The 21,316-nt window shown below is 53.7% G+C and overlaps 1 protein-coding gene across 1 annotated transcript in view; it reads right to left on the bottom strand.

Moving 5' to 3' along the window:
- Nucleotides 1-20,391, bottom strand: part of SMAD6 (SMAD family member 6) — a 42,438-nt gene extending 22,047 nt beyond the window's left edge. The window contains exons 1-3 of the mRNA XM_050309544.1: nucleotides 18,793-20,391; nucleotides 16,083-16,139; nucleotides 14,309-14,386 (exon numbers count right to left, since the gene is read on the bottom strand). Of these exons, the coding sequence (XP_050165501.1) occupies nucleotides 14,309-14,386; nucleotides 16,083-16,139; nucleotides 18,793-19,537 (880 nt within the window). The 5' untranslated portion in view covers nucleotides 19,538-20,391. The remainder of the gene's footprint in view (nucleotides 1-14,308; nucleotides 14,387-16,082; nucleotides 16,140-18,792) is intronic.
- Between the last annotated feature and the right edge of the window lie 925 nt (nucleotides 20,392-21,316).

Here is a 21,316-nt window from a genome sequence, read left to right as displayed (position 1 = left end):
TGTTTGAACAAGGTGGAAAACACAACTCGAAATCCCAGTGGATGCTTCCTGTGCTCAACACACGCCAAACACTCAAACCAAGGGATCTGCACCTACACAGCCTGACCCACCAAAGACCTTGAGAAACAAATGAGCCTCATGTTTTAACAAACTTCCCTGTGATGGCCAGAGGTGGCCAAGCCAGGGCAGCGAGCGGGAAGCCCCGCGGCACATCCCGCATCCCGGTCCTCCCTCTGCATCCTTCACAGGCAACGTTCCGAGGGGGGACGGCCCCAAAACCAGCCCCAAACCCCAGGAGTACAAACCCCATGTGTTCAAAGAGCAGAGAGCCAGGAGGAAAAGGATTTTGGAGGCTGGGAGAGAGGCAGGACGCAGCGGAGCCGCGGGGGCTGAGCCCGCCCCGGCCCCGCGCGGTGCCAGCTTTGCCCTCGCCCGGCCCCCGCACTCAGCTGGCTCCTGCTCCGAGGGGAAATCGCTTTGGAAGCCAGCTGGTTCTCATTGAGAGCCTGCAGGGAAGGGGAGAGGGAGAAGGAGGGGCGAGAGAACCAGGATTAAAATAATATTGTGTCGAAATCTCAATGAGAGGGAGAAAAGGGGGAAGAGGAGAGGAAGGAGCGTTTTCTGCAAGGCGGCAATGGAGCGGCGGCGATCCAGCCCACGGCTGATCTGGGATTATCTGCTGGCTCCCAGCAACATCCTGCTGTTGGTTGGTTTGTCCTCATTTAAACCCGGATTGATCCCATCACATACATCCAGTCAGGGCAGCCCCTTGCCCATCAGCACATCAGGCAGAGCCCGAGGGCACCACCGGGAATGTGGACAATGCACTCACCGCTCACACAAACCTGCCCCAGGTTTGTGCTGGGCACTGAAAACCCCTCTCCTGGGCAGCCCAAGGCTCTGGGAGGTGACAGCCCTTCAACCCTTCCATTAGCACCTTTTGTTTTATTTCATTTTACTGGTGTTTCTGTGTTTCAAAGCGCTCAGTTCCACACTGGGATTCACATGGATACACCGGGAGGGAGGGGAAAGGGCTTCCTGCCCCACGGCAACAAAACCTGTCTGGTGACAGATCTGCTCCAAACATGCAAAACACCCCAACACTAGACATGTTTTCACATTTTTCCTTCTGAGATTAAACTACTTTGGGAAAAAAATACATTTCAAGCCAAGAAACAGGAAACTTCAAATATTACTTTTACTGTTTACCTTTTTTTTTTTTTTTTAAATACTTGCTACAGTCCAATTGCATCTCTTTTGGTTGGCTTCTGACTGCCAAGGCCTCAGCTGAATTTTCTGGGACCAGCTATCCCTAAATCTCCAAGTGCCAAGGAAGTCACCCACGGGCTCATCTCCCCCACAAGGCAGGGAAGGGGCAGGGAGGGAACCACACTGAGGGCTGTATCAACGACACACACCAGCACATGCAAGTCCCTGATGGAGCTGCAGCACTAATTTCCTAGAGGAACGAGCCCTGGGCATCCAGTTTCCTTGGTGGCTTCGAAAAGCCACGCTCAGCTTTTCCTCCCTGCAGGTTTGAACCCAGCGGATCGTGGGGCTCGGCACATAAAACACCCGGCGCTGCAGCCTTTGAAGCAGAGCCCTTCAAAGACAGGCACATACCAGATCTACTGAGGTTTTCTACACAAACAAATTCAGCATGGCAAGAGCAAAACTAATTTGCAAAGATCTTTAATGCTGGAAGTCTCAGATGACCGACCCTTTCGAGCACAGCTGAATTCAATCCGGCTCGAAAGGTCCGTCCTGGAGACTCAACACGGAAAAGACCACGGATATTTCAAAATATGTGGCTGTAATTACTGGGAAATGAAGAGCAACTCTAATTTTCTTGTTTCAGAGATGAAGAAGCTGCTCCCAGTCTGTAAGTCTAGTGGTTTTTTTTTTTTTTTTTTGCACATAGTTCTGCTGACACTTCCCTTCCATGAAAATAGCTCAACAATGGGGGGAAGAGCAGCTCCCCGTGCTCATAGGATCTTTACCTTACTTTGTACTCACAGGAATTTCCTTGTTCTCCTGTGGGGGGAAGTTTCCACAGTCACACGCAAGTGGATTTAGCAGAGTGTCCCACAGCACTCCAGGAACTGCTTCTCTCCCCCTTCCCAGGGGATGGATGTAAATGTTTCGAGTATAAAAGCTCGAGTTTGGGTATAAATCAGCTGGGCTAAGAGAAGACAGATGTGATGTGCTGCCAATGGGGTGAGAAGGGCCATCCCACCCTGTGCTCACTCCCACGGGATGGGATGGTGGTGACACGCTGCCTGCAGACCAGCAGCTGTCCCAACACCTGGCACAGCTTCAGATGGACAGAGGGATGGACAGAGCCTTTGTCCAGGGCAGGATGGACACCAGCATCCAGCACAGCCCATCCCTTTGTGTAAGTGTTGAAATAAGCAAATGGAAAAGTCAATGGATTCCCATGGTGGGAAACTCCCACGACATTTAAAGATGGGCCACAGCACAAAAGGGCTTGTTCTGGGGTCTGGTTTTCCAAACAAGCCATCACCAGGCTCCCTGGTACACAGCCCTGGGCTGGGCTGGCCCCTCCAGAGACACCAGCAATCACAGAATGTACAGATTGGAAAAGCCCTCTGAGGTCACAGAGTCCAACCTGTCCCCCAGAGCTGCCAAGGCCACCACTGACCCATGTCCCCCAAGTGCCACATCCACACAGCTTTTAAATCCCTGCAGGGATGGTGACTCCCTGGGCAGCCTGTTCCTGAACTTCACAGCCTTTTTGGGGAAGAACTTTTCCCTAACTGCCAACCTAAACCTCTCCTGGCACAACCCCAACAGCATCCAACACCCCTGCATTGGCACAGCCCCACTGACCCCACTCCTCCCCTTGCACCAGACCAGGAGCAGATGGAATGTGCCACAGACACAACACCCACCCCCCATGACCTCACCTGCACCGTGGAAACCCAGCAGGAACCCACCTGAGTTCGGAGCAGAAAGCCCCCCCTCCAAGCCTGCAACTCCAGAGCTGTCACCCAACACAGGCCCCAACCATAAAACAAGCTCCACAATGGGGTTATTTATTTTTTTTGAAGTCACAAATGATTTCCAGCAGCAGGAGGGTGGAAGGATGTGGCGCTCTGGACCCTGCCCACGGCACCCGGCCAGTCTCATAAATGGTTGGCAGCCAGCAGAGCAGCAAACCCATTTCTATTGAAATGAGCTTGTTACTACTAATTTTTACTGCCTTGCCGGTCGATTCATAAAGTTTTGTTGGAGTTTTTTTGTTCAGTTGGGGTTGGTTTTGTTTCTTGGGTTTTTTTGCAGATCTCAGAAAGCAATTCCTGTGACACTTGAGGAAAACTGAGCCCTGGCCTCCCCACCAAGGAATTCTCCTGCACACTGGCACAGGCACCTCATCCCCCCCCCTCAGAACTTGGTTTCAGGGCCTAATAAAAGCTCAGGAGAAAGAGTTCTCCAGAACAGAGGCCAAAATCAAAACCTGGTGGATTGAGTTTTACTGTTATCAGCCCCGTGGCAGAACAGCTCAATGGCAGCTGCAGACACGCGTTTTACAAGGGAGGGTTTGGGTCTGAGACGTTAAATTCCCAGTTTTCACATCTGCTCCCTCTCTCCACAGCTGGATGCACTGAGCTGCTGCACCAGACAAACCCAACCAGATCTAATCTTGGAGCCTGAGCTTTTTATAAGCACCAGTGACTGTTTGCTGCGAGACTTGGCAAAGCTTTGCTCGTGAGCCCAGGGCCTGCTGAGATGGGATGGATCCCAGAATCATGGAATGATTTGGGTTGGAAAGGGCCTTACAGCCCGTCTCGTTCCAGCCCTCTGCCATGGACAGGGACACCTTCCACTAGATCAAGCTGCTCAGAGCTCCATCCCACCTGGCCTTGAACACTTCCAGGGTGACAGCTCCCGTTTTCTGATGGGCAAGGACAGCCAAAGTCACACACCCTGCAAACACCACAAGGGTCACAACAGCTCTAACTCCATCAACCCCAACAGAGAGACTGTACAACTCAACACACAGCTCAGCACCGAGATGGGTCCCTGGATGCCAGCTGGGAGCATCATCAGCCCTGTCAAGCCCAGGAGGGTGCTCTGGGACCAGCCCACCCAGCATCACTTATGTCCATCTGACATTTCCCAGTGTCTTTAAGACTTTAGTACAGCCCCTTCCCCTGTGCTTTGCTTATTGCTCAGAATTAATTAGCGTAAAGACCTTTTCCTATGTATTTATTTCCCTTTTCCAAGCGTTGGTTGGACCCAAAAGAAATCTGCAGCACAAGGAAAGGGGGCTACTCAGTGTAATTCCAGTTTTGGAAAAATGTTGGGTTATCCCATGGCTTCTCTGGATTTTAAGAAGAATGGGGAAAAAGTACGTATAGTTCATTGTCACCTACAGCTCAAAGAGGGTTCAAAGAGCAACAGATACCAAAACAACAGGGGGAAAAAAATCAGGGTACAACAACTGTGTTTGCCACGGAGCTTGGGGGAAGCTGGGGATGGATGAGTGATGCCAGCAGCATCTACCCAGGAACAAGGGAAAGCAAAGGCCTCGGAGTTCCCAGCCACCACTGCCCGTGTTTGCCTTCCCTGTGCAGGACAGGGATGCTCCCAGACCCCCCCAGCCTCAGCAGGGGGAGAGGAATCAACTGCCTCATTCTTCCCAGTGGACAAACTTGCCTTTTCCCGGCACGGGGCTCACAAACGGGGCCTTGTCTGAGCCCAGAGCCGGCGGCTCCCCCCGGAACACGCCAGGCTTTGCAGAGCCAGAGGGAATAAAGGGAAGGAAGGAAAGGAAAGTGATGTGCTCTGAACAGCACGTCCATCCCTCCGGGAGCCTCCGGAGACAGGTGGGATAAATCTAAGGACAGCTCAGCCTTATCAGAGAATCACAGCATGGCTGGGGTTTGAAAGGACCTGAAAGCTCATCTCTAAAAACTCATCTCCTGCCACCCCCTGCCCTGGGCAGGGACACCTTCCACTGTCCCAGGCTGCTCCAACCTGGCCTTGGACACTTCCAGGGATCCAGGGGCAGCCACAGCTTCTCTGGGCAACCTGTGCCAGGGCCTCATCACCCACCAACCAGACCCCAAAGCGCCCCTGTGGTACCTACAGGGCTTTCCTCCCTGACCAAACAGACAACAGTGGTTTGCATCACTGGATGTGAAAGCATAAAGCAGCTGGCACTTTTTTCCCCCCCAAAGTCTTTAACATTCTTTGGCTCCTCAAACGGAAAAATCTTAGCAAATGAGACCTTAATAAATGGAAAGAGCTGAAAAATAGCCTTTCTGCTGGCAGGGCTTTGCTCCTGCTAATGGAAGACGGAGATAAAACCAACACGGTGGTGTCTCCCACCCTTCCGCAGGGCTGTGAGGGATCCTGCCCGGGCAATCCTGGCACCAGGAGATGCCCCCACAGCAGGATGAAGTCTCCAACTTCTCCTGCCTGGAGGAAAGGGCAGCCTGATCCTCCTCAGATGCCACAAGCACTTAGGAGGTGGAACATCTCCAAACCCAAACAGGCAGAGGAAAGGGAGGGCAGCTCTTCCAAGGCCAGGAAGGGAGATGGCCAGGCTGCTGTGGGTCCAGTATCCATGTCCAGCTGGGACAGGAGGGCACTTCCATGAATTCCCATTCAGGGAGGGAGGGATGGTTTTGGATGTGCCACACTTGGAGTGGGACAGGGGATGCTGCAGGGCAGGAGCACACATGTCCTGTACCATCAGGAAAGACCTCCTGCATCCCCCAGGAACAAAAAAACTGCAGTGAAGGGAAAACCAAACTCTCTACAAGATCCCTCTCATTTGCACTGCTGGGAATTTTGACTTTCTGGAAGGTTTCACCCGTGGGCTTTTAAAACCTGCAATGCAAAATGCCAAGTGCACAGAGAAGCATCACAGCCTGTCTGTTCCCAGACAAAAGATTGCATCCCTGTGGAAAGGCAGGAACTGTGTGAGGGAATTCAGATCTGGGCATCATATTTCAAGAAAAAAAGGGGAAAAAGTGGGGTGCAGGGCTGATCGAGGAGATGCTGGGGCAGGAACAGAGCTTTGGTTTAATTCTATTTATATCCTCTGATGCTGGTGGTGTTTTCCCACGTATGTTCCCCCACTCAAAGCCCAGGATGAGCAAACAGAGATCGATGTTCAGCTTCTCACTGAAGGAGAAGCACCTCTGGGAAGGAGGTGGTGGGGCAGCAACACACTCCAGCACTCCAAGGCTGGAGGCTGTTTAATCCCTGCTCCAGCCCCAGGAGCTGCAAAGGCCATTACCAGTCAGCGTCAGCAGCTCTGCAAGAGGTCAGCCAAGACAGGCATTTCCACGTGAAATGTTTTTGTTCTTACAGAAAAAAAAAACCCAAACAGGAATTCAACAGTTGTCAGCATCCAAAACCCAGACTCCAGTGCTGGTGATGGGCTGCACATCTTCCCATCAGCCTCCCACCCCTGAGTACTCTGACCCTGCAGTGATGGTCTTTCCCAGTTAAACACTCATTTTCTGGGGCTTACAGGGAAGCTGGAGAAGGATCTGGGACAGGGAGGGATACCCTGGCAGAGGTTATCCAGAGAAACTGTGGCTGCCCCATCCCTGGGAGCAATCAAGGCCAGGTTTGAGCAACCCAGGTGAGTGGAAGGTGTTCCTGCTCATGGCAGGTGGGGGTGGAACGAGATGAGCTTTAAAGTCCCTTCCAACCCCAACCATTCCAGCATTCAATGAACCAACCATGTGTAAGGCACAGAACAGGAGGGAGAGCGAGTACTGGGACAAGCACCACCCAAACACGACATTCCCTGAGCAAAGTGCGACCTCAGCGAGCCCAAGACCCTCCTCCTCCTCCTCCTCCTCAATCCCCACCCAAATCCTCGATCCCCACGGAGCCCAGGGAGGCAGCAGAGTCCTGCCCTCCCTCCCAGAGCCCGTGGCACGGCGGGACAGCCAGCAGTGCTGGGAATCACAGCAGCCACGTGCCCAATCCCCGCCGACCCCGGCACTTGGGAAGCACAAAGAGCCGAGTCTCCTCTGCCAGTAAATTGAACCTGCGGTTCCAGGGGCTCGGGGCACTTCAAAGCCCTCAGCAGCCCGGTCAGTAGCAGTAAAGGGATGTGCTTTTGGGCTGTGGAGCAGCAAAGTAAAATCCACACAAACAAGCAGTGTTCCAGAAAACCAGGTTTTACCATCAGCGGCTCCGAACGACGGGGGATGTTTTTCCTGAGGGTTTTTTTTTTTTTTTAAATTTTTTTACCTCCTCCTTTCCAGTTTGCCTTTTTTTTTTTTTATTTAATTTCTTACTCAAACTCAGTTCGAGTTGCCACATCACACCCCCGCCCCCCTCCTTTTGGATCTGAGCATCCTCCAGAGGTAAAATGCTGAGTTAGGTATTGGAGGCCGGGAAAGGAGGTGCCTTTGATGAACAGCAAATCTCCAGACTTCAATCGTTTCGGGGAGCGCCACACATTTAATAAGTTATTTCCGTGGAAAACCTTAGTAACCCAGTTATGAATCAAGCCTATAAACACCTCTCACTCATCAAAGTGCCACAAAAAAAAAATCTATTACTGTGACTGGGAACACAAGCCTCTCTCTACAGGTCCCCTGCAAGAAGCCAAAATTCCTCCTTCCAAACATTCGCCGTTTTTCAAAGGTCATAAATACACTGTGTCCACTATTCAGCAAATCCCTTCAAGAAGCAAAAGCCAGGCACAGAGAAAAAAGGAAAGTTCAAACAAAGACCTACCATCGGATCTGTGCTGCTTAAAGGACACAACCAGCTACATCAAAAGAACTTTTACTACCTAGAAAGCCCTATCCAACCCCTAATAGGGTGCAAGAATGTAATGTTTTGGCTACAGAGATTAAACTAATTTACTTTTAAGTAACTCGCTTACTTCCTGATGTTTCTTTTTTTAAGAGTGATGCCTAGGTGCTTGGAGAAGAGAGGGATGTGATTATTCTGTGATTCAAGGCCAAACATCATAAGTACTCAATGAACCACAGACAAAAACATATTTTATCTGGGTGTTGTACTTGCTCCAAGAACTTCTAGGTTGAAAACATCCAGGCTAGCTGTGAAAATCCATCCCAGTTCCAGGTGAGAGAGGGAGAAAAAGCAACTCTCTCTCCTTCTCTGCAGAAATACACTGAGAAATTCAGTGTATTGCCTCCAGCGCTCCCAAAATACTGCCCATGGAACCTTCACTTCAGGGCATGATCCCACCTGGCTCCATCCCAGGAAATTCTCCTTCAGAGCCAGGGAGCTGTGTGTCCACAGATAAATACAGAGGGATCATCTGCAAAGCACCTTTAATCCCTGCATCAGGCACGGGGCCAAATATTGATAAGGCCAACCTTCTTCCACCAACCTCGTGCAGCAGGCAGCCTGTGCTACTCCAGGCAGATGATCCCAAGGCTCTGGCAGCTCATTTTGCTTTTTTTTAATCCTTCTTCTGGACTAGGGACAGCTCCAGCTGTGCCCACTTTTCAGGGATAGCTCTGATTGTCCCCATTTTTCCAAGTGCTGTCTCTTGGATGGTTCCAGCAGTAGTATCAGCCATCACAATAATCCAAGAGGAAGGATGTTTTGGCACACGAAGCAATGGACGGTGACAGGGAAGGTTTCGGCTCGATTCCCAACTCTCCAACAGCTGCCCCATCTGCCCTGGGAACACCACTGACTCCCTGGTTCCTCACAAGGAAAAACACATGGGAAGGAGGGAGTTCACCACTGTTTCACCAGCCCAGATGAAGAACATCAACTAAAGATGCTCCTTGGGACAAACCAGTCCTGGCTGAGCACAGGATGCTCTGGGAGCTCCCTCCCATCCATCCTCCTCCTCGACACAAAATGTGCTGGAGAAAGTCATTTCTCTTGCAATGCCTTCACATGACCAATAACACAGGGGCATTTCTCCATCTCCCTGTCCAGAAGACACCTTTCCTCCTGGAAAGGAGAAACAACCACGTGGAGAGAATAGAATACCTCCTTCCAGCCTTGATCCAGGGTGCTTTTCTTCAGCTGGCAAGTTGTTCCAGCTTCTTCCAAAGTTTTTCTTCAGTTGGTGCTTGCTCAGCCTCAATGCTCTGAAGAACATCTTCAGCTGCTTGTCATGAACCCAAGTGGAATATTCCCTGCTGGTGACTTTACTTATGGATGAAGCACTGCCATTAACAGGCTTTGGACACAAGAAGGAGCCCACCTGGCTACAGAATCAATGATCCCTTTCCCCTCTGCTCCAAGAAAAGGAATGTTTGAACTCCAGGAGCTGCCACCTATGGTGAGCATCAAAAATCCACCACCCTCCTGCAAATCCACTGGCTCCAGTGGGTTTGTCATCAACCCAGGAAGGCCTCTGCTGTGCAATAAAAGAGCACACCTGCACCTCTCCGAAAGGGAGAGCACTGAAAGCTCGGGGATGTGTCTCCCAGAGATTCCCACCTCCCCTTTCAGGGATTAACTCCACACTTCACCCTGCAGTCTGAGAAGTGGCCTTTGATGTCTGCCCCAGGCAGGGCCAGGAGCTGCACATGACATGAAGGCAGGTTATTGCTCTGAAGCTGTCCCAGACATCCATAAAGATCCTCTCTTATGGAGATTCCAACATCCAAGGCCATCCACGGGCACATGGGCAAAACCTCCCCACTGAGCAGAGAGCTCCTCTCGGAACACTCGGGGAAAAAAATGATGCCCTTTATTTCCCACTGGCAAACTAAAACCATGGAGGAAAGCTGTTTAATATAAAAACATCTGACAAAGCACCTCCAGGATGTATTTTTTCGCATCAAAGAAGTAGCTCTTGGCAACAGGCTCGTTCCTGAGACCAGGAGAAGTTTTAGCCAAACCCTGATTGTTCTAGGCTGCACAGGGTTAGACAGGCCAGCAAACTTACAGTTAAATAGGAAAGAAAAAAAGAAACTAAAACCATCACTGGCCCAAATAAACATCTGTCTGTGATTAAACTGGATGCACAGAGATGTTCTGCCTGCTTTTTAATGGATTTGTTTCTGCAGGGCTGGGGTGGGGGGGAGAAGAAAGGATGAAAAGGCTCCCGGGTGCTGCTGGGTCAGACCCAACCTGCAGCTCCCAGCCCAGAGTGGGACACAGAGTCAAGCCTCAAAAAGTAACAAAACAAGCATTTCCCCCCCCAGAAGAAATTGGTACCCTATTAATGAGAAAAATATCATATTTTTTTCTCCTCCCAGGTAGTTCCAGCACCTCTCCCCAGGCCGGAAAGGGCGATGTTTGCCCAGTTGCCACACGTATCCGCCTGACATATTTAACAGGCTTTTTTTTTTCCCCTACTCTCGACACACAGGATCTTCATAAATTTCCTTGGTAGCATAAATCCTGCAGCCTGTTATTTCTTGGGGCGGGGGGGGGAGAGGAAGAGAGATGTTCACTTTCTCCACTCAGTGGGTTTTAAAATATGCTTCCTTAAGTTCATCCTAAATATTGCTGGAAGCAGAAAAAACCCTCTGGCCCTCGCTTAGAGCTGTGGCATCACTTCAGCAGGGCTGAGTCACCAGCTGGGATGGACAGGCATGCTCCTGCCTCCTTCCTCCCTCTGGAGGTACCCCTGCTTCCCAAATCCAAGCCCCTCAGTCCCACCACTGCCCTGTAAAATCTCCTCCATCTTCTCAGGCCTTGGGAGAAAAAAAAAAAAAAATCAGAAATAATTTCAATAAGCTCCAGCCCATTCAGTCTCTTTGTTTACAATTCACTTAAGAGTTGGACTCAATGATCCTTGTGGGTCCCTTCCAACTCAGAATATTCTGTAACTTGATTTCTTCTCTCTGTTAATTCCCAATTATCCTCCACCAGCATCAGACTAAGCCATCAAGCAGAGCTCGTTGCCACATCATCCTCTGGACCTCAGCAGAGCTGCTGGGAATAGACTCAACCTGTGCTTCCACTTCCAGGTGGGAAACGACTTCCCACAGCTCTGGAGTGTGGAAAGAATTCATCCTTCCTCCAACAAACCAACTCACCACTTCTTCTTTTGGATGCACATTGTCAGCTATGAATGGGTTCATCAGCAGAGCTTTAGCACACAGGAAATGAAATGGTTTCAACGTTTAGGAAAAAATAATAGTATTTCTGGAAAAAATAAACCTGCACCTTCTCTGGTGATGGCCAAGGCAGGACAGAGACCTGCAGGAGGATCCTGAGCTGGAAGACCACCTTCTGCTGTCCTACCTCTGCTCAACCCCTCCCCTCCTGCACAGTCCTTGGGACCTCCAGAATTCAATGCCACCACTACCAAGAACTCTGCTGGCTGCTCACAGGAATTCCTGAGGCTTTTCCAGGCACACACCACGCTGTGCAAGAGCAGAGGGGCCATTCCATGGTGTTTGAGAGAGGGGTCCTTCCCAAGGATGGTGAGGGATAGCCCCGTGGCACTGAGGGGAAGGCAGGCAATCCCAAAGCCCTCAACATCTGCTCCAGCACGTCCCCACCATCCCAAACCAGTTCCCGCAGCAGCACAGCCCTCTACAAGCCTGGCAAGTCTAACGGGTACAGCAGCTTCTTGGCATGTGCTGGAGGAGCCAAGTCTGAGGGGAAGGGGAAAAAAAAAAAATTACTACAAATGTTCCACCAATTATGAGTCACAAGGCTGAGCTTTTGTTCCTGCCTTGCTGGATTTTGCCCTTTCCCTGGTATTTCCCCAGCTCCGGCCGGGAGCTGCGGGGACACCAAAACAGGTCATGGCTCTGCCGGCTCCTGGGGGACAGGGAACCACCTGGGTTTGGAATACAACTCCCAAAACAGCAGGTTTGCTTCAGCTCTGCTCCCCAGGCAGAAATAAATCTGATGAGGGAAAGCTGGAGCCCCTCTTTGTACCCTCACGAGCCTGAACGTGACGCTGCTGGAGCTCAGGAGACGGAAACTTGGGGGTCAAATGTCCCCAAGTGCCTTTTCCCAGCAACCCAGATCTTCCCAAGCCATGGCACCTCACTGAGGAAACAGGAGCATCCCTAATCCAAGGGAAATGCTGTGGCTGGACACTGATCCTCGAACAGACAACTTCATTTCATGACCCACATGCTGTGAACCTCAGATGAAGAGGGCTCTGGGGTATCATCCACAGATCCAGGTCACCACACAGGTCACATCCACCCACAACCTGTGCTTCCAGTTAGCACTGGCTGTTCCTCAGAATTTTAGAGCAAGCCTGCTAGTTCACTGAAGACTTTTCCTCTTAAAAGTGTTATTACAACCATGAAAGGTTCTACTTCAAAAAGAGTTTGTTTTTTTATAAAGTTTCAACATATGACAGAGATCATCTCTTGCCTTCATGCTAAAACTTCCTGTTTAGAAGTTCATCAAGTAAAGGACCAACAGAAGAAGAATGGCTCCCTTTGTTATCCAAAATTGAATTTTGTGGTTTTTAGTAGGAAAAGCCTTTTTGATGATCAAAGCTGGAGCAATAAATAGTAGTGGCTTGATGCAAGATCCAAAATGTACTTATTTTTGGAAGAGGAGTTAAATGCACACCGAGCTCCTTCGGTACACAAGAGGAGGCAGGGAAGACCACGTGCTTTGTGTACCATTTCCACAGACCTACACTTCAAGCAGAGCTATTAAATAAGTTGAAATGGAGAATAAACAAACTGAAACGTGGCAGGTAGACCGGAGCCTAAGTAGGCTTTTCCCTTTGACTTCCCTCTGATGACACGTACGGGTTAATTCAGCAGAGCTCTTATCCTCTTTCAGCAATCGTGAGCACTGGGGAAAAATAAATCACCCAGCCCCAGACTCTTATTAAAAGTTACACCACTGGAAACGGCACAGGGGGAGCAGAGGGATCCGATTTCATACAATCTCAGTCACATGTTATCATTATATTGTTCAAGGAAAACTTAAAATCCCTCTTCCATTCCAGAAAACCCACCAGATGTCCCATAAAGAGAAAAGCTAAGCCACTCCATCCTCAGGAACCCCCCCGTTTTCCAACTCGGTCGCTCTAATTAATGACAATTATCACGTTCCAATAAAAGCCACGGGCACGGGGAGCTTTAGGGACGCGCTTCCAGCCCCGGGAATGTTTGTTAGGAATTGCAAGCACACACATCTATTACAGCACAGGCCTGAACGATCCAAGGGCTGGCTATCAATTGTTCCCCTGCTATGGACACTTGGCAGCACAACAAAAGGCGGGCGGGCGGCACGGCTGGATCCGGCACGCGGCAGCACCGCCGGCCCACCACGGCTGCAGGACCTTAAAGGAGAAGGGGAAGGGAAAACCCCCCGAGGGGAATGTGCCACCACGCCACGGCACCGCTGCTGGAATGCTCTCTGGAGAGCAGCAGGGTCGGGATCGGCCTAAATGTCCCAGGGAAGGCGCAGGTGTCAACAAAGCGTCCATAAGCTCTTGCAGGTGGAGAAGACCACGAGAAAAGCCACAACTAAGGGACCAGTGTCCCAGTGATCCCCTCCACCACCACCAACTTACAGCATCCCCAGAGAGAGCAGCAAATTCAATCCATGGGCTTGGCAACCCGGCACTGAGGTGCCCAATCCTATCCCATCACTGAAGGAGGCACGTGGGGCCCCACCAGGACCAAGGTTTGTCTACCTTCATCTCAGCTCTCAGACCATTAACCAAACAAAGAAATTAAACCTTGCCCTATAGACAGGCCTGTCCCTGTCCCCTGCACTGTCATCCCCCAGCCTGGGATGAGACACCAAGGAGAAAAACGTGGAACCACCGCTGCAGCCAGAGCCCACTGCCGAGGCAACTCTACGTGCTGTCACGTAAAACCACCCCAGGCCTCACAGAGCACCAGCAAATGAATGAAAGGTTGCAGGGGCGTGGCAGAGCAAAAACCGGGACCTAATTAAGCCAAGCTTTGTTCAGGAGCTTCAATGGCACCGTAGCTGGGAGCCTGCTCATGAAAGCAGGGATTGCACCGCGGGGCCAGGGCCCAACAGGTAACACAAGCCCGACGGACTCGGCAAGAACCACCACGAGGCAGCATCGTTTGGAACGGCCTCCCTGCTCCTGCCATGGAAATGGGGAGGGTGTACAGCCCCACCCCACAGCCCTGGAGCTTGGGAGAGGTCCAGGTGGCTTCCACAGGGGACAAGCGTGGCCACTTCCCAAACGTCCCCGCTCGCCCCACGAACAGCATTTTATCACAACCCGCGGAGCGCTGGCGTCTCTGAGCAACCAACTCCAGTAACTGCTCTCCCTCCCTTCCACACCGAGAACACAAACCCACAGCAGGACCACATCCCCCACGCCCTCCTGCTGCCCCACCCCAGCCCCCAGCTCAGACCACGCGGGCGGGAAGGTGCAAACATCTCTGCCAACCTGAGAAATCTCCGGGCGTGACGTTGGGCGAGTTTGTAGCCTCTGTTTCAGTGTAAGACAACGTGGAATCTGATAGATCTGGGGGAAAAAAAAACAACAAAAAAGGCACTTTTAGTCCTCCTGTGTTTGCCAGGGCTACGTGAGCACCAGTGGCTCTCCAGCTTCCCACCACCTCCCCGAGAGGAACTCTCCACCTGGCCAGAAAGCAACAATTAACTTTGTAGCTCCACCACGCAAATGCAAAGTCTGAATTGCCTCGACCACAAAAATAACTCCAGTTAAGTTGATCAAACAAGTAGGAACTTGGTGCTTACTGGATAAAGTTACATTAAGCCTCTAAACAAGTCAGAGTTACTATACTTAATTATCACCATTAAAATTCTTGAAGCTGTTTATTCTTGCTTCCTTCCTTCCTTCCTCTTTGCTGAAGCGAAGGAAACTTTGTTTTAACAAGTTAAGAGTCTTTGTTATTCTCTCTTGCTTACACCCCTCTAATTAAGTGCTCAACTGTTTGCTCACAGATTAACTATTATTTTTCCAATCAAACTAGCCAGTGAAGCAAATTTCAATCCCTGGCTGTTGTTTTTAATAAAGTCACGTGTTGCTCACTATCATCTCTCCCTGCAGCACAAGCAGTTTCCAAAGGGAATTAACTTGGAAGGGGGAGCGCAGGGAGGGACAACTCCTCTTTTTTTTTTTTTTTTCCTCTTTCCTACCTCCACACCTAACAAAAATAAAAACCCCACAAGCAGCCAGTTTGGCTTTGCAGGACAGCCAGGTCACAGCCCTGTGGTGATGAAGGCGCCGGTCCCTCTGACAGGCACTGGGTGCCCACGTGGCTGCACCACAGGGAGATGCCAGGGCAGGGACTCAGCTCTGGCACAGGACAGCTCCCACCTTCCCTCGGGGCTGGGTGGGACAGGCAGGAACACCGTCCCCTTCCCATCACCCTGCCAAGCCCTGTCTGCCTCCTCCCTCGTGGGGAGCAAGAGTGGCTCTGGCTCACCTTGGTCACTACACCCAGAACTCAGAGGCACCGGCCACAGATGAAGGGAGAAATCCCACAGCTGCACTGATCCCATCAAAACACCCACATGGGATTCCTCCCTTCTTTCCCACGTCTTTGCTTCCCATTTAACTGAGCAAGACACGCAGGATGCAGTGATGCCAACTTGAAACATCTCCAAACCAACATGCAGGACCAGGATCCAAGGCTGTCAGGCTCTCCAGCACCCTTCCCTCTGTGCCCAGGTACCCATCCCAGCCACTTTCACTACTTTTTCTTTGAAAACATTCCATAATTCACCAGGAAAAGTCATACCCCACTCAGAAATTACACAGTGCCGAGTTTCAAAGACTCTACATCTCACTGCAATGAGCAGAGGAAAGGTAAGAGCCGGTTCCTCCAAGGTGCAGAGCAGCCAGGGCTTTATGGAAATGGCACCCAGGAGCTCCCACTCCCCCTCTGCTCCATCATCCCACAGATTACACACGCAGACAAAACATGACGTCTGGCAACCTTTCATTACGCCTTCATTAAAAATAGAGCTTCATATTATTTTGGAAAATATGCATGTGTCTACATGGTAATTTGGGAGGACAAACTGACATCCATTTACTTCTTAAAGCCTGTCAGGTGATGCTTGCTCAGAAATAATGAGGAGCCATAAAACCCCAACTTGTTGGCTTTTGCCAGCGAGGGCTGCCTCAAAACCAACACCAGGACTGCACCATGAAAGAGTTCCCGGGACATCAAAAGAGGGAAAACACGTACCCAGTGGCTTTTGCTCATCATTAGGAGACAGCCGAGAGTAGGGAGGTGGTGGAGACTCTGGAAAAACAAAACTGTAGGTTAGTGCTGTGCTCGGGTTATCAACAAACACTCCCGCTTTCTCTTCTGGGGTAGGAACTCTCCCAAGGTTAAAAAAAAAAAACAAACACTTGGGAGCAACTGGAGACCAAGAGTTTTCCCAGTTTTTGAGGAATGGGGGTTCCACCTTGACCATTCAAAGTGGGCTTTACTACTGAAAACGCTGCAAGTCTCCCTTACACCCCCGTCCCATATCCATGCCTGGACACCCAGTTTGAACCACACAAACCATAACGTTGCTTCCCAAAGAACAAGGTTTCCATCATCTGCCTTGGGAGACGACCTTCCAACCGTGACTGCAACACACATGGACTTAACAAGAGCTCCTCAAACACACAAGTACTGAAAGAGGGTGTTGGGCCACAGACGCTCCCCTCTTGGCCCCTGAAGGCTGCCACCAGAGCCAGGCTGGCTTCAGCCAACAAGCCACCAAATTCTGGTCCCTCCCAACAAAGCCCCGGGCACAGGAGTGGCTCAGCAGCAGATCCATGATCCTGCTCACCCCCAGCTCCACCTCGCAAAGCTCCTGAGCACACGCTCGGCTTTAGGCAGCAGGACTGCAGCAGTCATGTGCTCCGAGTTCAGCGAGTCCTCAGAAGTGCTTTGCTGAATCAGGTCATTCAACTGGCTCCTGCTGTCCTTGTAAGGGTCAAGACCATGCAAAAGGCTGAAGAAGGCCCTGCATTACTCCGTGTCCTGATTGGAGGGTTTTTTTTTTTTCCTTTGCACAATATGACAGTGATGTGTTTCTTGAACTATAATTTGCCAAAACTGAGTGTGCAGCCAGCTGGGCTAAGCCATGGCACCAGCATTGATTGAGCAGGCACCCACTTCAGTGAGAAACTACTGAAAATCAACGGCATCACATTGACCCCAACCTACCAAAACACGAGTGTGCTCCTCAGCTCCCACCCTGACCTGAAAGCACTCGGCCAACAACTGCAGCTCAGCCTGGGTGACTTCAAAGAGAACCTCAGCATTCCCCACGTGATGGCTTTGGGGTCATCTACTGCTTGTAAGAAATAATTCCCCCCATCTCCCCCAAGGGAGCAGGATGCTCCTCTCCCAGGGTGCTCAGGAGTCTCAAAGCAAAAAATAATGGTGCCACAGCCCCCACGTGGATGTAACCACCCAACCTATCCCGTGCTGGTCCCACACCAGAGCCAGAGCCAGAGCCACGGGTGCCTTCACACCCCTCAGCTACATCACCCCATAGTAAACTGGGTGGGAAACACGAACACGGATGATCCCTGCAGGCAGCCACTTGTGGAAAAGGGCACCAGGGCCTTTTCTTGGCTCCTGCCACCAGCGCCCAGCCGGCGCGGGTGGGGCCTGGCACAGTCACCCATTATCAGGGTGATAAGGGGGCACTCGATAACAGCTCTGCTTTCTACTACTCCCAGCACAGGGCTGGCAGCCCTGTGGGAAAACAACCACGGCTGCAGCAAAGGGACTGGGAAACTTCGCTCGTTTCTAAAATAAACGCCCCGTTCCTGCAAACGCAACTCCAACTGGAGTAAAAAAGCTGCCTCCAGCCTCTAGCGACCTTCGGGGGAAGCACGCCCAGCAGAGAAGTTTCTTTGAAAGAAGTGATGCAAAGCACAAAGCGAGGCGGGAGCCCAGACTGCACAATAAGAAAGAAAATCCAAGTTCTTGCTGAAAAAAAAGGGACCATCAGCATCAGAGCGGTTTGGGTTGGAAGGGGACTTAAAGATGATCTCGTCCGACCCCTCGCCATGGGCAGGGACAACTTCCACTAGCCCAGGTTGCTCCAAGCCCCATCCAACCTGGCCTTGGACACTTCCAGGGATCCAAGGGCAGCCACGGCTTCTCTGGGCAACCTGTGCCAGGGCCTCACCACCCTCAGAGGGAAGACTTTCTTCCTAAGATCCCACCTAATCCTACCCTCTGTCACCATGAATCCAACTGCCCAGTTTTGTCGCAGAGGTTTTGTCCAGCCCTCTAAGTATCATTTCGATTTCTCCACCTCAAACACGAGCACGCCTCTGCTCCATTTAACCGCTCCCAGCTCACATGGAAACACGATCGTGCGCTGCTCAGAGAAACACAAAACCCTCAAGGAAACCAAACGCGCTCCTTGAAAACGCTCCCGATCTGCCTACGCTAAAAAAAAACCGAGAAACCCCCGAGAAATGGAGGAGCCCCGGTTCCCCCGCGGGTTGGGGGATCCCCGCGGCGGGGGCATCCCCGCAGCCCCCCCGAGGCGCCCGGCGGGTCCTGCGGCTTTAAGCCGGCGGCGGTGACCGCCCGGCTCCGATACGGGCGAGCCAGGCTGGCGCCAGCGGGATGGAGCCGCCGATTATCGCCCCTCCGGCTCCCAGAGCGCTGGGAAACTCCGCGGGAAGGGGAAAAAAAAAAAAGGAAATAAAGAGAAAAAGAGCTTTCTACGCACAACTGGAAGCGCTGGCGGCAGGGGAGCGGGGGATGCCCGGCGGGGACCCCGCGCCAGGCGCGTCTCTCCCGCGGGCATCCCGCGGGGCCGGGGCAGCGCTGCCCCACGAGGGTTCAGGTTAGCCCAGGAAGGGGCCAGAAGCCGCGAACCCCCAAATCGGCGGGTGTTTTCCGGGGGTAAACCCAACTGGCCGCTGCTCACCTGGCCCACAGAGGCGGCTGAAGTGGTAGGGGTTGCAGCAGACGGTGGGTCCGTCGGCGACGCCGAAGCTCTGGCACTCGCAGAGGGGTTTCAGCTCGGCGGGGTGCTGCAGGTCGGGCCAGCGGAACAGCTTGCCCAGGAGGAGGTGCGGGGGCGCCGCCAGGCCCCCCAGGCGCACCTCGGTGCGGGCCACCAGGACGCAGCCTCCGGGCATCCCCCCGCGGGACTCCACCGCCTCCAGCAGGCTGTCCAGCGAGCGCTCCTTCAGCCGCTTCAGCAGCGAGTAGGTGACGGCCTTCAGCTCCTGCTCCAGCAGCAGCAGCCGCGCCCGCGCCTCCCGGCCCCGCCGCTCCGGGGAGCCGCCGTCGGCCGCGCCGTCGGGGCCGGAGGGGGCGGCGGCGGCGGCGGGGGTCGGCTGGGGGCCGCCCGGCTCTCGCTCCGAGAACAGGCAGCAGGTCACGGTCCGGCCGTCGCTCTCCGAGGCCCCGGCGGGGTTGCGGAGCCGGGCCCCGCGCCGCTCCGCCATGGGGTCCCCGCGCGGCGCCGCCTCGGCCCGCTCCTCCGCCTCCCGCAGCAGCAGCGAGCGCGCTACCGAGGGGCTCCTCTCGGCGATCTTGCAGCTCCCGCCGGCTCCGAGGTCGTGGTGGCCCGAGCTCCTGGCGCTCCCATCTCCGCCGTCCCTGTCCGGAATGACGCGGCTCCTCCAAAGTCGCCGCACCAGCCCTGAGCGTTTGGACCTGAACATACGACCCGCGGGCGGCCGGGGGGTCGCGTCGCTCTCCGCCGCTTCCCCCCGCCCCGCGCCCTCCTCCGCGGGGCTCCTCGCTCCGCCGCCGGCTCTATCTCATGGCAGCCCCGGCGCAGCCCGGAGTCCCCGCGGCGCTGCCCAGCGGCTCTCGGAGCGCACCATGGGGGGGGCGGCGGGCGGCGCGGGCATAGACGGCGCCGCGGGGCCGCTCCCGTGGCGGCGCTGGGGCTCGGGCGCGCCGCGCCTGCCCTACATCGGCTGCCAACGCCGCGCCGGGCGGGGAGCGGCGGCGGCCGGGGGGAGCCCGGGGACACCCTGCGGCCGCTCCACCGTACGAGCCGGGGGAAAGGGGAGGGGGTGGTGGTGGGTGCCGCCCGGCGCCGGGGTTCCCCCTTCAGCCGAAAATAGTTAAAAATACGTAGTTAAAAATTTTAAAAAATTTTTAAAAAAAGGAGTAAAAAGTAGGAAGAAAAAAAAAAGGGAAGGAAAATAGAAAATAAAGAAAATAGGAAGGAAAAATACTAAAAAAAAAAAAAATTAAAAAGAGTAAAAAATATGGTACAGAAATTTAAAAAAAATTGGTAAGGAAAATAGTAAAAAAAATTAGTAAAAAAACCAAAACCTGGCAAAAAATAACAGCAAAAAATAACAGCAAAAAAAATTTAAAAAGAAAAAAAAAAAAAGCAGGGAGGGTAGATAGAAAACACCCGAAGAAAATAAATCAGGCACGCGAAGAATCAGAACCAGCAGCAGCAGCAGCAGCAGCAGCAGCAGCAGCAGCAGAGCAGCGCGGTGTCAGCGCGTCCCTCGCCCGCATCGCAGGGCGCGGCCCCGGCGGCTCCGTGCGCGGCTCCCGGGGCCGCCGCCGCCCGCTCGCGCCCGCCCGCCCCTCGCCGGCTTTTGTGTGGCCGGGGCGCGCGCGCGGGGCCCCCTCGCGAGCGGCGCCGCCATTGGCTGCGCCCCATCATGTGCCAGTCTAGACGGCGCGGCGGCCCCGCGCGCCACCGGCCCCGCGAGCGCGCCCCGCCCCGGGGCCCCGCCGGCGACCCCGCCCCGCCTTAAAGGGCCCCGCCGGCGCCGCCCCGCGCGGCTCCCCGGGCCGCCTTCCCCGGCGCGGCCCCCGCGGGGGGAAGGCCACGCGGGGAAATGGGTCACGGCGCGGCGGGGGTTAACGGCGCTCGCGGATCTCCCACACTCCCCCCCAACGGCCACGGCCACGCCCCCCCGAGCGGCGCCTCGGCCGCCCTGCCGGGAGTTCAGGCCCGCCGCGCCCCCATTGGCCCGCGCCCGCGTGACGCGCGGAGACGACCACCGCCCATTGGTGGAGGCGCCGGGGAGGCCACGCCCCCTCCTCCCGCCCCGCGGTGCCCGTGAATGGAGCGGCGCGCGTGGGGTCCGCGGGACGGGACGGGACGGGATGGGGAGAGGGATAACGGGGGATAACGGGGGATAACGGGGACAGGAGGGCGGCCCCGCGGAGGGGGGAATCCCACCCCACGCTGCCGCGGCGAGAGGTGCCCGTGGCGAGCGCAGTATGAGCGTGGGAGCCCCCCTAAACATCCCCTGGTGGGACCCCCCCTAAACACCCCCCTGGTGGGACCCCCCCTAAACACTCCCCCGGTGGGACCCTGAAGTACAACAGACCCTCCCCTAAACACACACACACACCCCGCGGGTGGGACTCGCCTAAAAATCCCCCCCCCCGTGGGACCCTGAAGTGCAACACGCGTTCCCCTAAACCCCCTCCTCCCACGGTGGGACCCTCCCCTGAAAAGA

Source organism: Myiozetetes cayanensis, unplaced genomic scaffold (genome assembly GCF_022539395.1).
Source record: "Myiozetetes cayanensis isolate MyiCay16 unplaced genomic scaffold, myiCay2020 scf14, whole genome shotgun sequence".
NCBI classification, from domain to species: domain Eukaryota; kingdom Metazoa; phylum Chordata; class Aves; order Passeriformes; family Tyrannidae; genus Myiozetetes; species Myiozetetes cayanensis.
This window is presented reverse-complemented; position numbering and strand designations above follow the sequence as displayed.